The sequence below is a fragment of the Denticeps clupeoides genome, chromosome 2 (assembly GCF_900700375.1).
Source record: "Denticeps clupeoides chromosome 2, fDenClu1.1, whole genome shotgun sequence".
NCBI lineage: Eukaryota > Metazoa > Chordata > Actinopteri > Clupeiformes > Denticipitidae > Denticeps > Denticeps clupeoides.
The window spans coordinates 18675901-18692199 of NC_041708.1; the positions used below are offsets into that span (position 1 = coordinate 18675901).

The 16299-nt window shown below is 44.4% G+C and overlaps 1 protein-coding gene across 1 annotated transcript; it reads right to left on the reverse strand.

Annotated features, from left to right (window-relative positions):
* Positions 1-12607: 12607 nt before the first annotated feature.
* Positions 12608-14184, reverse strand: LOC114768880 (uncharacterized). Its single transcript, XM_028961318.1, has 3 exons — positions 13847-14184; positions 13621-13742; positions 12608-13396 (listed from the first exon to the last, which is right to left on the reverse strand). Exons 1-3 carry the CDS (start codon positions 14182-14184, stop codon positions 12621-12623), a joined length of 1236 nt encoding a protein of 411 aa, XP_028817151.1. The 3' UTR covers positions 12608-12620.
* Positions 14185-16299: the final 2115 nt, after the last annotated feature.

Below are 16299 nucleotides of genomic sequence, written 5' to 3' on the forward strand. Positions count from 1 at the left end.
TAGCCTCCTAAAGAATGCCTTCCACACCCAGGAGGTGAATTGGGGGCCAGATGCCCAGTAGCTGGTGTCGTATGGGCCCATTCTATCACCCTCCCACGAAAGCGCTCCAGTACATATGTTCAATCTGGAGGACATCCAGGAGGTGCCGGGTGGTTCCGGGTCTCCTGAATGATCTCCTCGCCGAGATCCCACATGACCGGGGCAACAATCATGGAAGGACGCAGAATTGGAGCAGGTTCTTTTGTGACCTCACCTGCAGAATACTGTGTCCGTTTAGCTTCCCAGGCCAGTAGGTAATTTTGAATGAGAAACGGGAGAAGAACAAAGTCCACCGAGCCTGACGAGAGTTCAGACGTTTCGCCTCCCGGATGTTTTCCAGATTCCGGTGATAAGTAATGACCTCGAAGGGATGTTGCGCTCCCTCCATCAGATGGTGCCACTCCCCCAATGCTGCCCGTACGGCCAACAGTTCCCGGTTTCCCACATCATAGTTAATTTCGGCCTCAGTCAGCCTTCATGAATAGAGGGGCCAGGGTGAAGCTTCCCGTGGTTACCATGATACTGTGACAGCACTGGCCCCAATCCCACCTCTGAGGCATCCACCTCCACAACGAATGGCTTCGTCGGATCGGGAATTTGTAGAACCGGTGCTGTGACAAAACCGCTCCTTCAGGGCGCAGAACGGCTCTTTTGTAGCATCGGTCCACTGGAGCATCTTTGGATGCCCCCGGAGGAAGGATGTAAGTGGCGCTGCCACCGTTATGTAATTTCTGATGAAGCGGTGATAGTAATTGGCAAACCCCAGAAAGCGCTGCAGCCCTTTGACAGTCACCGCGGTTCCCTTAGATTCCTCCATAGCGATTCCCTCTGAACTTATGTGATACCCAAGAAAAGCACTTCTCAGCCTTCACATACAACTGATGCGTAAGCAAGGAGAGGACCGCCCTCACATGCTGGAGGTGTTCCTTCCGGGTTTTGGAGAACATCATCTATGTCATCTATATACACTACCACAAACCTATCCAGCATGTCTCGAAGGACGTCGTTCACGAACCTCTGGAAAATGACCAGAGCATTCGCAAGCCCATAGGGCATCACCCTATACTCGTAATGCCCTGACGCGGTGTTGAATGACCGTTTTCCATTCGTCTCCCGCTCGAACACGCACCAGATTGTAGGCACTCCCGAGGTCGAGCTTCGTGAAGGTTGCCCACCGGAGCCGCTCGATGGTAACGGGGATCAGTGGAAGAGCGTATGAATACATCCTTGTGATCTCATTGAGCCCCCGGTAGTCAATGCATGGGCGCAGACCCCCGTCCTTCACAAAAAAGAAACTGGCGGAGGCGGGAGAGCGTGAACTGCTCCGGTTCAGACAAAGGAGTAAATATGGGAACGAGGAGGTGTTTCCCTCGCAGGAGGTCGATCGCGCAATCCCAGGGACTGTTTCCGGCGGTAGACGAGTCACCTTATCAACAGAGAATGCTTCGTGCAAATCTTGAAATTCGGGGGGAATGGTGTGTGCTTCCTGTGCCCGCGGGACGTACATGTAGGGGACCATGACAAAATGGTTTGTGTTCCAGTTTATGTGTGGGTTTGTGTGTGTGTGTAACCAGAGCAGACCTAATATTAGTTGGTGGGGGGACTGGAGTAAAACCATAAATGACATCTTCTCTGAATGAAACGGGGGAATAGAAACAAAAAGGGGTCTGTTGCTATGGATAAGGGTTTATCCCCCAACGGTCACTCGTCCAGGACCGAGACAGGGGACTGCAGAGGATGGGTAGGGATATGACAAGTAGACACAACAGACTGTGCAATGAAATTACCCGCTGATCCAGAGTCTACAAGAGCAGGGAGAGAAACACAAGGTTGGTCAGCAACACAGACACTTGGATAAGAAATTGTCCACTATTATTAGGGGAGAGAACCTTCCTCACTTGCCCCTCTGATCGGGGGTGCCGTGGGCAGCTGTCCCTCCAGTGAGCTGGACTCCCACAGCGAAGACTCCCACGCTGGCCGTGGCGACCTGCATCGCCTCCGGGGATGGTGACCGCCTGTCACCTCTCATCGCTCCAACCCAGAGCCTGACAGTACCCACCTCCCAGTCCACTGTAGCCATTGGAGCATGTTGGGGGGGAGCACCTTGTGCGCCTCTCACGAAGGTGGGCGTCCAGGTTGATGGCGAGGTCTATTACTTTATCCAGGCCCCTCCCAGCATCCCGACATGCCATCTCTAATTGGATTTCGGGCGCAAGCCGGCCCGGAACATAGTCAGCAGCGCGTCCTCCCCGCAACCGCTCTCTGCGGCCAGGACCCGGAATTGTAGAGCATGCTCCCTCGCGGAAGACCTGCCCTGCTGGATGGTGTGGAGGCGCTGTCCCACGGACCGTCCCTGCTCCGGCTGATCGAACACCACTTTAAATTGGTGTATAAAATTAGCATACATCCTCACCTCTTTGCCCCCCTTTCTCCAGATGGCCCCGCCCCAATCCAGAGCCGGTCCGGATAGTCTCTGCAGCATGGTGCTAATCTTTTGTTGGTCTGTGAGCCCGGTAACATCCGCAAAGTACAATTCACACCCCAGTAAAAAGTTCTTACACTCTGTGGGGTCACCGGAGTATCGCTCAGGAAGACTAGTGATCCGTCGCAGGGGAGGCTCTGGAACCCAAGGGCCTTCTCCTGGAAGGTGGGGGGCTGGAGCTAGGGGAGGAGCCGCTCCGCTGGGGGGCTGGGCCAGCAGCTGCTGGACTGCTGTGGTGAGCGCCGCGCTCTGGTCCCTCTGTGCCACCACTTCTGCCAAGGAATGAGTCAGCCTACCCAACTGGTGGTGATGCGTAGTGGCTGTACAGTCGTGGGTGTACAGAGAGTACAGCAGGGGGCTCAAATTACATACCTGGGGGGCTATTTGTAGCAAATTTCCTTACAATGTCTGCACAATCATGGATTGTGCCTCTGTTCCTGAATTTAATGTGTTATTCTACATAGTGCCTGTGTTTTATAATATTCATGAAAAAAGTGTGAGTGTAGAAACCCAGTCTAAGGAATCGGAAAGTAAGTTTAATGTAGAGCACTGTTAATGAGTAAAGATATTATTATGAAGAAACAAGACAGTAAATTAGTGTGCACCCTGCAGTGCCCTGCAGTACAGAATAAACCCCGAGCTGTTCTCTTTAGTGCTTTTATACATAACAGATTAAATGTTATTACACACACATTGCTGTTTCAAGGCCTTTAAACTAGGGGAATGGGGTAGATTAGGGGGATGTAATTGAGCCTACTGTTGTGCTAATTAGACTTTTTTTTTTTTTTTTTTTAATAGTTTCTCTGTTTTGATAATTACTTTGCAGCTCATTAAAGTGTTGGATTCATCCCCTACTGTGTTAAACGTTTCTAAAAAAAATTGTTTAGTGTGTCAAAAATGCAGAACAATTCATGAAAAAACTATGATAATATAGCATGCAGTGTAGATATGGTATGGTCATGTCCTTGAAAATATGTAAACAACTGAAGAGTAAACTTTTTTTTTTTTTTTTTTTTTCCCTGTTTAAAGTAAAATATATAATTGTGCCTTAATTGTGTAGCTCTGTAAAATAGCACCATTTAATGCCAGCCAACACCAGCCGACTCTCCTACTCCATCCTTCAATGCTCAAGACATTAGTGCTCTGGAGCACCCTCATCCTTCCTTCCCTAAACTTGTGCAGGGATCTGACAGGATGAAGGGAGGGAGGGGGGGCAGCTAATTAGCCGGTATAATTAGAACAGATGTAAAGCATTGCTAACCAGATTAACTAATTGAACGCATTGTAAAATACATAACATTACATTAAAACCCCAACTTTTCTTTTTTACACTTTTTTTTTTTTTTTTTTTGTACAGGGTGGGCCATTGTTTTTCTTGTGAAATTACCAATAAATCTGATGTCACATGACCCTCTTCCTATTGAAAGAAAAAAAAAAAAAAAAGTTGGATCCAATGGCCGACTATGGTCACCACCCATCACAAATACTAATGTGCAACAAACAGGACGTTAATATCACCAAACATTCCAATTTTATTAAGGTGTATCAATACAAATTGCCCACCCTGTACAATCATTCCAGCCCAGAAAATGGATAGTCAGCCTAAAATACTTCTGACCACAAATGTAAAAATTTTGTATTTGCCATTTTAAGCAAATCACATTCAAAAACATTTTCAAACATCAAATTCAGTTAAAATTTGAAATAAAAATGTAATATTATTAGTTTGACAAACATTATTTGACATCCCTTTTGGGCAAATTCGGTATAGTTCATTTGAACTGGTTTGTTTCAAAGCCCAAATTCAGCTATCAAACATAGTTCATGGATTTTAGTAAAGTTGAGTGGAGTTTTGGGAAAATTATTTTAGTTTGCTTAATCTCTTCCTCATGCATTGTTGACGTGTTCAGCACACCGTATTGTGTCCAAGATCTGATTTGCCACTACATATGTATTGTCTGGTTAAGATTCTTCAGCATGGCTAATTTAGATTTTCATCTTTCAATGCCTTTTTCCACAACTATTTTCTTAACTCTCCCTTGACTTAGAGTGCCAGTTGTTCTGCTCATCTACCTGTCTGCCGGCCTGCAACCTGACTGCCTTTTTGTCTGACTTGTGCTTCTGCTTTGCTTATCTCCTTGACTGTTTCTTCATGCATCCACCCATCTGTCCTTTCATTCACCCACCACCCATCCATCAATGTATGATTCACAGTTTTCTTGGATAACCAGTAAAAGAAGTCTTGCAATGTATGTCTGCATTGAGTGGCTATTTAAATTAGACAGTTTGAAATATGCCACAACACATCCAATCAGCAGCTCATTATGTTGAAAAAGGTGGTTCTAAACCAACGAGTAAAGTAAACGTAATTCTTTTTCCTGAGTAGTATCTCAATATTTTCAAAGCTTTATTTAATTTAAAATTTTTATTATTAAACCAGTTATATGCTCTGAAGACTGCAAGCCATGAATCAGTCAATTACTCATTGCTGAAAATTTTTAATGCTGAAACCACTCACCTCATATGTGTGACACTCACATGAGATGATTTATTGAAGATGTCATTTACTGTTTCACAAACAGCGCTGAATACAGAGACCAGCTCCATCTGATAGAACTGATGTCAATGATGCTCATTTACATGATGCTCCAAACAACACAGCTAACAAATTTGCAAGCTTTTCTATTCGTCTCTCATTGATTAGAGAATTTCACAATTAAAGATCTGCCTACTGCTCGCCTCTAAGACCTCTGAAAAATCCAAGCACCGGAAAAAGCAGGGAGAAGCTCCATTTAGAAACAATAGTCAATCTTGTGAATTGTACTTCATGTCTTCAGTGCCTTTGTGTGCCATAAAAATTGAGTTTTTGATAATTTCAGTGACATCTAGGTTATAATTTTTTTACAGTTACTCGTAGTTTGTAAGTTGGGAAGTCCCAGGTACTTGGCATTTTGTGCTTTTGTCTTTTGTGAAGGTCCCCCCATCTTTGTCAAGCTGTGACATCCCCCAAACAAGAGGTGTCAAAAGCCAGCAAATTGCTTGAGGTGTCATTCGCTCTTCAGCTTGGTTCCTGGATTTTTTTTCCCCTTCCTCTATCCTTTTCTCCTTTCTTTTATTTTTGGTATTTCTGTAATATTGGTACAATTTTTACATACAATATTTACATGTAACTGCAATAGTAATTAGTAGTAACCTCTATTGTGCCATGCCTCTTTTATGCCAGGTAACATCAGAAGAGTGTTTTTTAAACACAGTGCTTGCGTCTTATTTACAAATGATGACCCCGACATGATACACTGTACAAATTGTTCATGATAATTTTAGCTGGCACTATGACTGACCATTTATTCTTTTGTTTTTGGCCCCCTGCGGGTAGCCATTAAAGCTAGTGACCCGGGAGTTTCTTATTCTAGTCGTACCGGAGCACGCACACCGGCAAGCTATATATCAAAAATTTGCACTCTATTGTGTGAGGTGTGTTATTACTTTTGTAAGCAACTCAAACAGGATCAAATCCCCATAGGAATGCATTAAATGCTAATTTTAGGGGTCCTACAAGGGGTACTGCTACAGAATCATTGCAAACACTCTCATTAAACACAATCTTAAACCAGCTACTTCATTAGGATGCATTGCTCAGTCACTTCATTGTGACCCTATGCTCCTTCAACCATTTCATTGGGACCACCTGGTGTTTCGGCCACTTTATAAAGACCTTCATTTAACGTTACACATCTCTTAGCATTTTTGACATAAGATTCAAGATTCAAAGAACTTTATTAATCCCAGAGGGAAATTGCTCAAGCATGTCAAATGAGAATGCTAATTTCTGAACATGTCATCAGCTTCTCAGCAGCAATACAAGCAGAAATCTTTTTGGACTAGACACTTCTCTGTACTTGGTGTGCTGGCAGAACACTCTCTCTACTTAATATAAGAACACTAATGGGCATAAGAACAGTCACATGAAACACTATCCTAAAATAATAATAATCTTATACTTCCTTTTGGCTTCTCCCATTAGGGGTTGCCACAGTGGAAGCAACCCTCAACTTTTTTCCCTGGTTTGGGACCAGCACCAATAATTTTTTTCAGCCTAAATAAAATAAAAAAAACTCAAATTACATTTAACACAAAGTACAATTTATTTTAATAGTTTGTCCAAGACTTTTTTTTTTTTTTTTTTTTTTTTTTTTTTTTTTTTTTTTTTTTTTTTTTTTTTTACATCAAATTTGTCTCCAAACCAACTTCCCACCCCTCTACTTTAACGAAGTGTAATGCTTACTGTGTCTGCTGTGTGTTGGGTAATAAAGAGAAAGCTGAACCAGAGTGCTTGGGGCTCTGTCTCCTCTGGAGATTTGTGAGCGAGGAGACTTATTTTGTGTTGACCTCCTAAATCTCTGCTCAGTTCGGACCTCTATTGATTCCGCTGTCAAAATACTGAGAGGAAAATGGTGAGGACCAAACACAGTGCTGATAAATGTGTCTGCGCTGTGCTCTGGTGGGTAAAACATGAACACACTCTCTGTACGCTTATAATTCAAAAATGATGGGCTGATTTTCCAGTATACATACAGTATAGAAGGAAAAAAAAGTCATGCACACATTCCATGTGTGTTCACAATGTTTATAAGCACATATTTCAAAACTGAAAAATCTATTCAGTAAATTGTCTTTTATACTTTTATGTGTGCGCATTACATCCTGAGCCTGGTGCTCCAATATGCATAAGCAGTGCACAGGTCTAATAAAATGTCATCAGTAGTAAGGTATTTCATGCTTGCCACACCAACATGTTAAATGACTACTTGTAATATCTGAAGTGCTAATTTTTTGAGGGGTGGCGGCATCACTGCAAATTGGCTAATATTGAAACACCAGGTAATGGTATTGTAATGCACACAAAATTACAGTATTTCACAAAGGTTACTACACGCCTCACATTTTTTTAATTATCTTTCCTGAAGATGACACTTTGAGACAATTTCAAGTAATTAGTGTAGAGCTTGTATAACAGTGTAAATTTGCTGTCTCCTTAAAATAACTGCACACAGCAATTAATCTGAGCACACGCCCAAGTGAAAATGTCCAAAGTTTCAATATTTTGTGTGGCCACCATTTTTTTCCAGTGCTGCCTTAACTAGCTTGGGCATTGAGTTTTCAAGACCATAATAGGTTGCTACTGTAATCCTTTTCCTCTCCTCCATGATATCACTGCACTGGTGGATGTCAGTAACATTTGCACTGTCCATTTGAGGGTTTAGGTGGGGGTTAACATGCTTGGCCAGTCCAGCACATTTACCCTTGGTTTTGATAGAATTAGGAGTCATTGCAATTAGGGCTAAGATTATTGAGCAAATATTTTTATGATGCATTGGTTAATCTAAAAATTAATTTGTCCCAAACTAATTAGATTCGATTAGATTAGATCCAATTCTCCATTATTTTCACATTTATTGACTAATATCAAAATTTATACATTCTATTTTACATATCTGAATCAAAATAAAAACAATCATTTCATAACATCTCCAATCTCAATTTTTCATGGTAAAGGCTGTGTGCATGTATACATTTATGTACATTTGATGAATTTGCCAAAACCTGAAGTAAACTTTTATTCGTGTTGACTTTTGGGGTGTTGTGTGTACATAAAAATTGGAATAAAGCTGAAACATAAGAAAATGTGGTACAAGTGATGTGCTGTGAATTCTGGATGCACTGTATGTTACACAGAGCTTACAAAAGGTTGAGAACCCCTGGCCTAGGCAATCATTATGTAGAGCAGATTTTTTTTTTTTTTTTTTTAATCCTCAAAGAATTCTATGCCATCAGGTACCATGTTGAACTTGTAGTAACCAGAGTGTGAGAACAATAACACCTGAAGTTTCACACATGCTCCCCATTCACACCTTCCCACTTGACACTGGGGATAGAAAATCATATCTCATACTGCATATCATATTGCATATATGCATTGCTCAACACAGTTTGTGATAAAGGGGCTGGAACGCACATGAACAGGCCGATATTGACACCTGTGTAACAAATTAGCTCAAAAGGAAATATCTACTGGTTTTAATTAATAATAAACATTTAGATTAATTCTGCTACAGTTTATCCCAAAATCTAATGTTACAGTTACTTGATCTGTCAGTCCACGGAGCAGATAATATAATTATTTATCAATTCTGGGAACGATTATCCCCCCTTTTGCCAGGAAAGGTAGCTTTCCCACTCTGCGTGCTAGCAGTAATTTAGCATGTAGCTTAAAGGGTCAAACGTTCAGTGACTCCAGATGTGCGCAGCACACAGAAACAAACGATTGTGAATTTAAAGAATTTAATAAACACGGCTATAGCTAACATACAACAATTAGACAAACATATACATACAGGGTAAAGGAAAGTGATGAAAAGAGAATGGCAGTATTACACATCAATTAACCACAGCCTAATAAGAATCGTCAGAGAATTAAAGTTCACCTTAAAAAGGGGTTTAAACGTGCATCTAAATAGTTACTTGCATTGGTCCTTGTTTCATGCAAAAGAGTTCTGATGCGGTAGGGTCACGATCCTCAACCTTTAGGTCTTGAGCTGGAGGTCTGCCTTGAAGGTAAACTTGCCAAAGAGTAAGCCCAAGAGGTGAGCTTAACAAAGTGTTGAAAAAAAGTGTCTCAGGAGAAAGAAAAAGTTTCTGAGCCATGCATGGCCTGTGCGAAGTGTTTTTGATGCTTTCTGGCACGCCCATCGTGTGGCCTGAATGGCCAATCACAAGTGTGAAATTTTGGCGGGAGAAGTTTCCTTTGTCTGGGTTTACGACTGATTGGAATTTTTATGGCTGGCCCAGAGAGAAACTGTAGTTCGTTGCAGTTACAACTTCTACCTTATAGAAATTGTATGATGTATTTTGTGATCACATAATATGCACCACTGTTTCAGTAGTAAAGAGATGTTCCTTCTGATACCAAGAAAGGGGCCTTTAGGAGGTAGGAAAGTGGAAATACACTAGAGATACAGAAGTATAGGTAATTAGAGTTTACCTAATGCAAAATAGAAAGTTGTAACTAGTATAATTCATACAAGGGAACGTACACACAACGCATGCATATACGGGATCCACTTATAATCACATATTCCTAGCACAAGATACAGAGAATGTGTTTAAGTGTGTGCGTGATTGTGTATTGCAAGGGTGGAGCCCGACAGGAGGTCTTTATGGAATGCTTTGAAGCTTCGAACCCCAATGAGCAGTTTGCAGACCCAGTCTGTTTAGCATGTTTGTGACAGTGGGGGAAGACGGGACAATCAGGCTGAGGGTCCAGGTTTGTAATTTATATGTAAATGTCAAAGGTTAAGGTTCTTTGAAGATCAACCATCTGTGATCCTACGCAGACGCTACAAATCCCCCCTTGTGGCTGAAAAGTGTTCAACTAGAAACTTTATCAGACACATTGGATCATGAAGGTGGGATGACAGATGGATCCTGTAAGTCAGATGGCAGGTCGACCAGCAAGCCTTTGAGTGTTCAACCTGGGTTTTCCCTTTCTTCAGCACTGTTCCAATTCAGGCTCCAGGGTGAGACTGTGATCCTTGAAGACGGATGGAAATTCCACCTCAGACTGGTACTCGTCGCTTGGAAGGTGGTACCACGCCAGGTATACTTGAGGGTTACGGTCGTTGGTGATAAGTCCATGTTGGTCCCTCAGTGCAATGCCGGATGCTGGACCTGGGGATGTGATCTCAGGTTGTGGTTGTCCTCTGGTTAGCTGGAGGCATAGCAAGGACAGCCACAGCAGCACCCCCCCTTGTCTTTCCCTGCCAGAAGCCACATGTCTCTTGATCTGGTTGCAATGGAACCATTTGAAAGCTGGTTCTTTGTCCACGGCTTTGCTTGATCTGGTATGCGACAGGAAAGAGTTTGTCCATGATCTCATGCGGTCCAGTCCAGTGTGGAGGAAACTTCTTTGACAGCCGATGAGAGGATGTCTGAGGCGGTTGTATGTAGCGGTAATACCAGACCTTGTCACCCCCTTCCAGTTCTTGGTGTGATGCCTTCCGGTTGTAATATGCTTTCTGGCCGTCTGCACTCTTTTGGAGTCGTTGTTGGGCAAAAGCAAATGTGGTTCTCAAATGCCGGTGCAGTTCCTCAAGGTACTGGTGAGTGGTGTAGGCGTTGACAAAGTTGGTGTCTCCTGGCTGGTATAGCAGGTGTACTTGTATTCCCCGAAGTTTCCAGGTTCGCTGCATAATCTCAGCTGTGAAGTTGGTGCCCTTGTCTGAGTTGACTCTCAGTGGCAGCCCGAACTTTGTGAACTGGAATACAACTGTGAGGATATACTTGTAGCCTCTAGTTGACCTAGGCAGGGGTCCAACCCAGTCACTTTGAAGGTCTGACCAAGGAGATGTGACTCCTTTGCGCTGCAGTGAGCCTCTGTGGTTTGATTTTGTTGGTTGGAATTGGTAACAAGGAAAGAATCCTTTCACATACTCTGCCAAATCTTGCTGCATGCTGGGCCAGTATGCCACTTGTTCTAGTGTCTCATACATGGTACTTGTGCCGTGGTGTCTCGTACTTGGTGTGTCGTGAGCATATATTAGCATAACCCCCCTTAGGCACTGTGGCACCACAAGCCTTGGCGCAGTGACGTCATCAGGGCAGTACCCAAGAATATTGTGCGTCACACACAGCATAGGTTTCACGTTGAGTAGTGCTTTGAGGGTTGGCGTATTGGCCATTTGTGCAGCTGTGATAGGGTGGTTGGAGGGGTCAGAGAGGTGGTGAGGGATAGTGTGTATAGCTGGGTCAGAGGCCTGCATGTCAGCAATGCCCATAGTGGTGATTTGAGGAGCCAGCGTAAGCGGCTGTGAGGTGGTCATTGAAGTGGGCTGAGTCTGTTTGCTGCAGGTTATGGCTGCCACGTTAAGGGTGGGTGGGTGGTCAGGTGGAGACCATAACTCACAGTGTAGTGCAGCTGCTTTAGCTAGCTGGAAAGTGCATAGTGATGACCTTGAACCTTGCTCTTGGGTCGGTGTGTTCCTGCAGTTGTTGGCGAGACCTTCTGTGGCCTTTGTGACCTGGCAGTCTGTCTGGCGTGATCTTGGTGACTGAGGAGGCAGAGGTTCTCGCACTTGAGCCCAAATTTTTAGCTGTTTGAAGTCCAATAGGGGCTCAAAGCGGTCTAGCAGGTCTTTTCCAATAAGGAGAGGGTATGTGTCAACTGTAGAGATGTACACAGGGTGTACTAAGGTCATAGGGCCGATGGTTAGGTAAATGGGAGCTAGTTGTTCTAGTTGTACATCATTTTGGCTGTATGATTGTACGTTCAGTTCTTAAAATTCGAGAGTTCGATTCTGTCTCTTGGCAGCAATCTGAAGTCTAAGCTGGGCTGACACCAGAGTCAGGTCTGCTCCCGTGTCCACCAGGGCCTCTAACCTCACCTCATTCTCCAATGTGATGGTCAGGTAGAGTTTCTTGGCCACCCCCCTTTCAATTAGGTTCCCCAACAGTCTTGGCATTGGGGCTTGCGTGGTGATCGGCAAGCAGTCAGGACCAGTCTCACGTGACTCTTCCGGAAGGCAGACCACCAAGACAGCACTCTCAGGTACATCAAGGTCCTGGCTTGAGGCGTGATGCTGGAAATTGGCTGGCTCTGGTGGTTCTGTAATCATCACCTGGTGGTGGGGCCTCTCGTTCTGTGGTCAGCAGAGGATTATTATTGAGTTGGTTGGGAGGATTGTTGAGGGGACTTTGATTGGGTGTTAGGGTCAGACTGCACGCTTAGTCATGCCTGATCTGACTCATCCTTTTTGTCCCCCCTGTGGTGCCTTTCCTGGAGGAGTTCCTTCAAAACTCTCATAATCTCTGCTGCTTCAGATGTGGCTTCCCAGTTTGGCCCTGCTGGTGATTTAAACCTGGACTGATCCAGAGGGTGTTGAGAAGGGTTCGGCTGCTGCCAATCTAATCTTGACGCTTGTGTTGCTGAAAATTGGCTCCTTCTGGGTCGTCTCTTTGCTTCCCATGTGGCTTCACCCCTTGGGTTGGGGGGTGGTTGTGACCTGTCCCAGGATCTTTCAGGATGACCAGTTTGGTGTTTGTGTCAGGCACCGTCATGTCCACGCTGCCCCCCGTTGGCTGGAAAGGTTCGTGACCATCTGTTGTCATGGTGGCTTTGCTCGGCGCCCTCTAGAGTGAGTTCTGCACTCTGAGTGGAGACAGGATAGATGGTGTGAGTGTTCGCTGTCTTTTCAGAAACAGCTCTTTGTTTGGCGTAGGCCTTGTGGGCCAGGTCTCTCAGCTGTTGGGTGGACATCGTCCGTGGGCATGCCAGAACCCCCAGATAGTGGCTTACTGTGGGGTGCAGGTTCCGGAGGAACAGGGATCTAAAGTTGAAGTAGTCCTCCATTCCTGGCTCGTTGCGTGATCCGAAGTAGGCCTGTCGGAGTCTGTTGTAGTAGGCTTGCGTGGTTTCCTGTCTGATCACTGCCATGGACCTTAAACAGGGCAGTCCATGCTCTGACTCTGGGTCGGAGAACTCCCTGATTAGCGCTTGCTGCAGTTGCTGATAATCCCCTTTGACGCTCTCTGGCTGTCGGTCCAGGAAACTGCGCACCTCGTGGCTAGCAGTGATTCTGAGCAGATAAAGTCTGTCGCGTGTGGTAACGTTAGCCACAGTTTGCAAGTGGAAGTCCACATCATCGAGATATGAGTGGACATCATGGCCTCCTGCAGGGTTGGGAGTGAAAATAGGAATGTTCCTCGCCAGCTTATCCAGTTCTTTGGTTGACACGCCATGACTGGAATGTAGTCTTTGAGAGGGTTCCCACCCCCTTGCTGCTGGCGGGGGGTTTGGGATGCTGGCAGGTGATGTCCTGAGCACTGCCCCCCACCCCCCCCTTCCCAATCTGTATATTTAGACTGGGAGCCAGTAGTCTGCTGGTTAGGGGAAACTCTGCGGGGTGCATCTCTCTTCTAGGGTCATCGTGCAGTCTATATGAGTGCTTGAGCTCTCTGTGAACTGTCAAGTTCATCTTTCAAATAGTCTCTTTGTTGGGTCAGAGTATTGACTTCGGCCCGGGCAGTTTGCAGGTGGCCCGCACAGGCCCTGGCTTCTTTTTCTTTCAGTTCAGTCTCTGCTCTCATCAGGAGTGTCTTAGCCTCATTGAGATTTTCCCTCAGCTCTTCTCTGGTGTCCTTTCCTGCTCTTCTCGGTGTGCTGTATCTGCACGGAGATCAGTCAAGGCATTCTGGAGTCTCTCCAATTCCTCCTGTAGCTCTGGGTTCTTTTTGTCTGTTGTCCTGTCCTGAGTCTCCAGTGTTAGTTGCTCCAGTTGTCTTCGAACGAGCGTCAGATTCCTCTGCGCTTTCTCAGCCTGAAGCTTTAGCGCTGCCGTCTCATGTTCCTGGTGGTGGATCGTTGCTTCACTCAGCTTTGCCTGGCCAAGGAGGTTGTGAGCCAGTGACGCGATGATCTTGCCCAGTTCCTTGTGGCTGTAGTTCTGCGTCGGATCGCGGGCCATCAAGATGCTCAGGTTGTCGTCAATCTGCTTTTGGCTCAGGTTCTGCAGGTCCCCGGTGGGTTTCTGAAGAAGGTTGTTAGTCAGGGCACTAAGCCAGACTTCTAGACTATCCCAGTGGGCCTCAGGGCTGGATGATCGAGACATGTTGGCTTGCTGGTTAAGCGAGAGAGGGAGAGATAGAGAGCGAGAGAGAGGGACAGCACAAAACAAAACCAATGCCTACCAGTGTTAACGACTGCGCCTATAGTACTTAGATTTGACCGCGTGACAGTCTTAAGACTTTGGCAGCTTGGGTTGTCAATCTATTACTCGGCCTTCTCTGATGATTCTCAAAGGTTTGGTCTCTAGGCAAGCAAACAGAAACCAGGTGAAGACAAGCAAACAAATACGCCAAACACAGAGGAGAGGTATAGGATGGAGGGGGAGCACTACCTATAAGTAAACACACAGGTGTAGAACATAGAAATCGATTCTAAATTTTAAATTCAAAAACTGTTTAGACTAAATTTAAATAAATCTAAACAGGAGAGAGAGAGGCTTGACTCCGTAATAACAAGAATCAAGTTAAGAGGCAAAGAGCCTTTCAGATAAACTGGCAGGCTTAGGCCAACCAACCAAGAAAACCCACCTACTGAGACTGGCCACAAGGTGGCGTGGGTGAGCCCCAAGGGTTAGAACAGAGGGGGTGGAGTTGGAATTTAGGAGTGTTAGACAGGGTGTGGCAGGATTTCTTCGCTGCCTTTCACACACTAACAATTAAAAACAGGATTTCTTCGCTGCTTTTAAACAAATGCAATTTAGCTGCACCAAAAGGGTGTGTGTGGCAGGATTTCTTCGCTGCCTGTTACACACTAAAAATTAAAAATAGGGTTTCTTCGCTGTTTTTACACAAATGCAGTTAGCTGCACAGCAATGTGTGGGCAGGATTTCTTCGCTGCCTGTTACACACTAACAATTAAAAACAGGGTTTCTTCGCTGTTTTTGCACAAATGCATTTAGGGCTCTCATTTACGAATAAGGCCTATAAAAAGATGACTAGGAACGTCGCTCAAATCAATCTTTATCGCGATGAAGGAAGATTTCTTTATTCCAACAGGCGATTTGATAATATTAAAATGTACAGCAAAGAGATTTCTTCGTCTTTACAGCACAAATTTAATATTATGAACTAATGGCTGTGTACTTTAACAGACAATGGCTGTTGAAGTACAGTAATGGGGGTGGTCTTGAACCAACCAATCACGAGAGTGAGACTTGCCTCACTTTAAGCGTGCATAAAAACACAAAAAGTTTGTTACTGGGTTTGCTCACAAAATAAGTTTGAACGTGCCCGCATTCTCCACCATTATGTAACGAATTAGCTCAAAAGGAAATATCTATAATTAATTATAACTGGTTATAATTAATAATAAACATTTAGATTAGATTTTGGGATAAACTGTAGCAGAATTAATGTTACAGTTACTTGATCTGTCTGTCCACGGAGCAGATAATATAATTATTTATCAATTCTGGGAACGATTATCCCCCCTTTTGCCAGGAAAAGTAGCTTTCCCACTCTGCGTGCTAGCAGTAATTTAGCATGTAGCTTAAAGGGTCAAACGTTCAGTGACTCCAGATGTGCGCAGCACACAGAAACAAACGATTGTGAATTTAAAGAATTTAATAAACACGGCTATAGCTAACATACAACAATTAGACAAACATATACATACAGGGTAAAGGAAAGTGATGAAAAGAGAATGGCAGTATTACACATCAATTAACCACAGCCTAATAAGAATCGTCAGAGAATTAAAGTTCACCTTAAAAAGGGGTTTAAACGTGCATCTAAATAGTTACTTGCATTGGTCCTTGTTTCATGCAAAAGAGTTCTGATGCGGTAGGGTCACGATCCTCAACCTTTAGGTCTTGAGCTGGAGGTCTGCCTTGAAGGTAAACTTGCCAAAGAGTAAGCCCAAGAGGTGAGCTTAACAAAGTGTTGAAAAAAAGTGTCTCAGGAGAAAGAAAAAGTTTCTGAGCCATGCATGGCCTGTGCGAAGTGTTTTTGATGCTTTCTGGCACGCCCATCGTGTGGCCTGAATGGCCAATCACAAGTGTGAAATTTTGGCGGGAGAAGTTTCCTTTGTCTGGGTTTACGACTGATTGGAATTTTTATGGCTGGCCCAGAGAGAAACTGTAGTTCGTTGCAGTTACAACTTCTACCTTATAGAAATTGTATGATGTATTTTGTGATCACATAATATGCACCACTGTTTC

Coding starts and splice junctions, on each gene's coding strand:
- LOC114768880 (XM_028961318.1), bottom strand. CDS start 14,184: ATGTCTCGATCATCCAGCCCTGAGGCCCACTGGGATAGTCTAGAAGTC. Junction 13,743..13,846: donor CTCGTTCGAAGACAACTGGA/GCAACTAACACT, acceptor ATCTCCGTGCAG/ATACAGCACACCGAGAAGAG. Junction 13,397..13,620: donor AGAAAAAGAAGCCAGGGCCT/GTGCGGGCCACC, acceptor GGGGGGCAGTGC/TCAGGACATCACCTGCCAGC.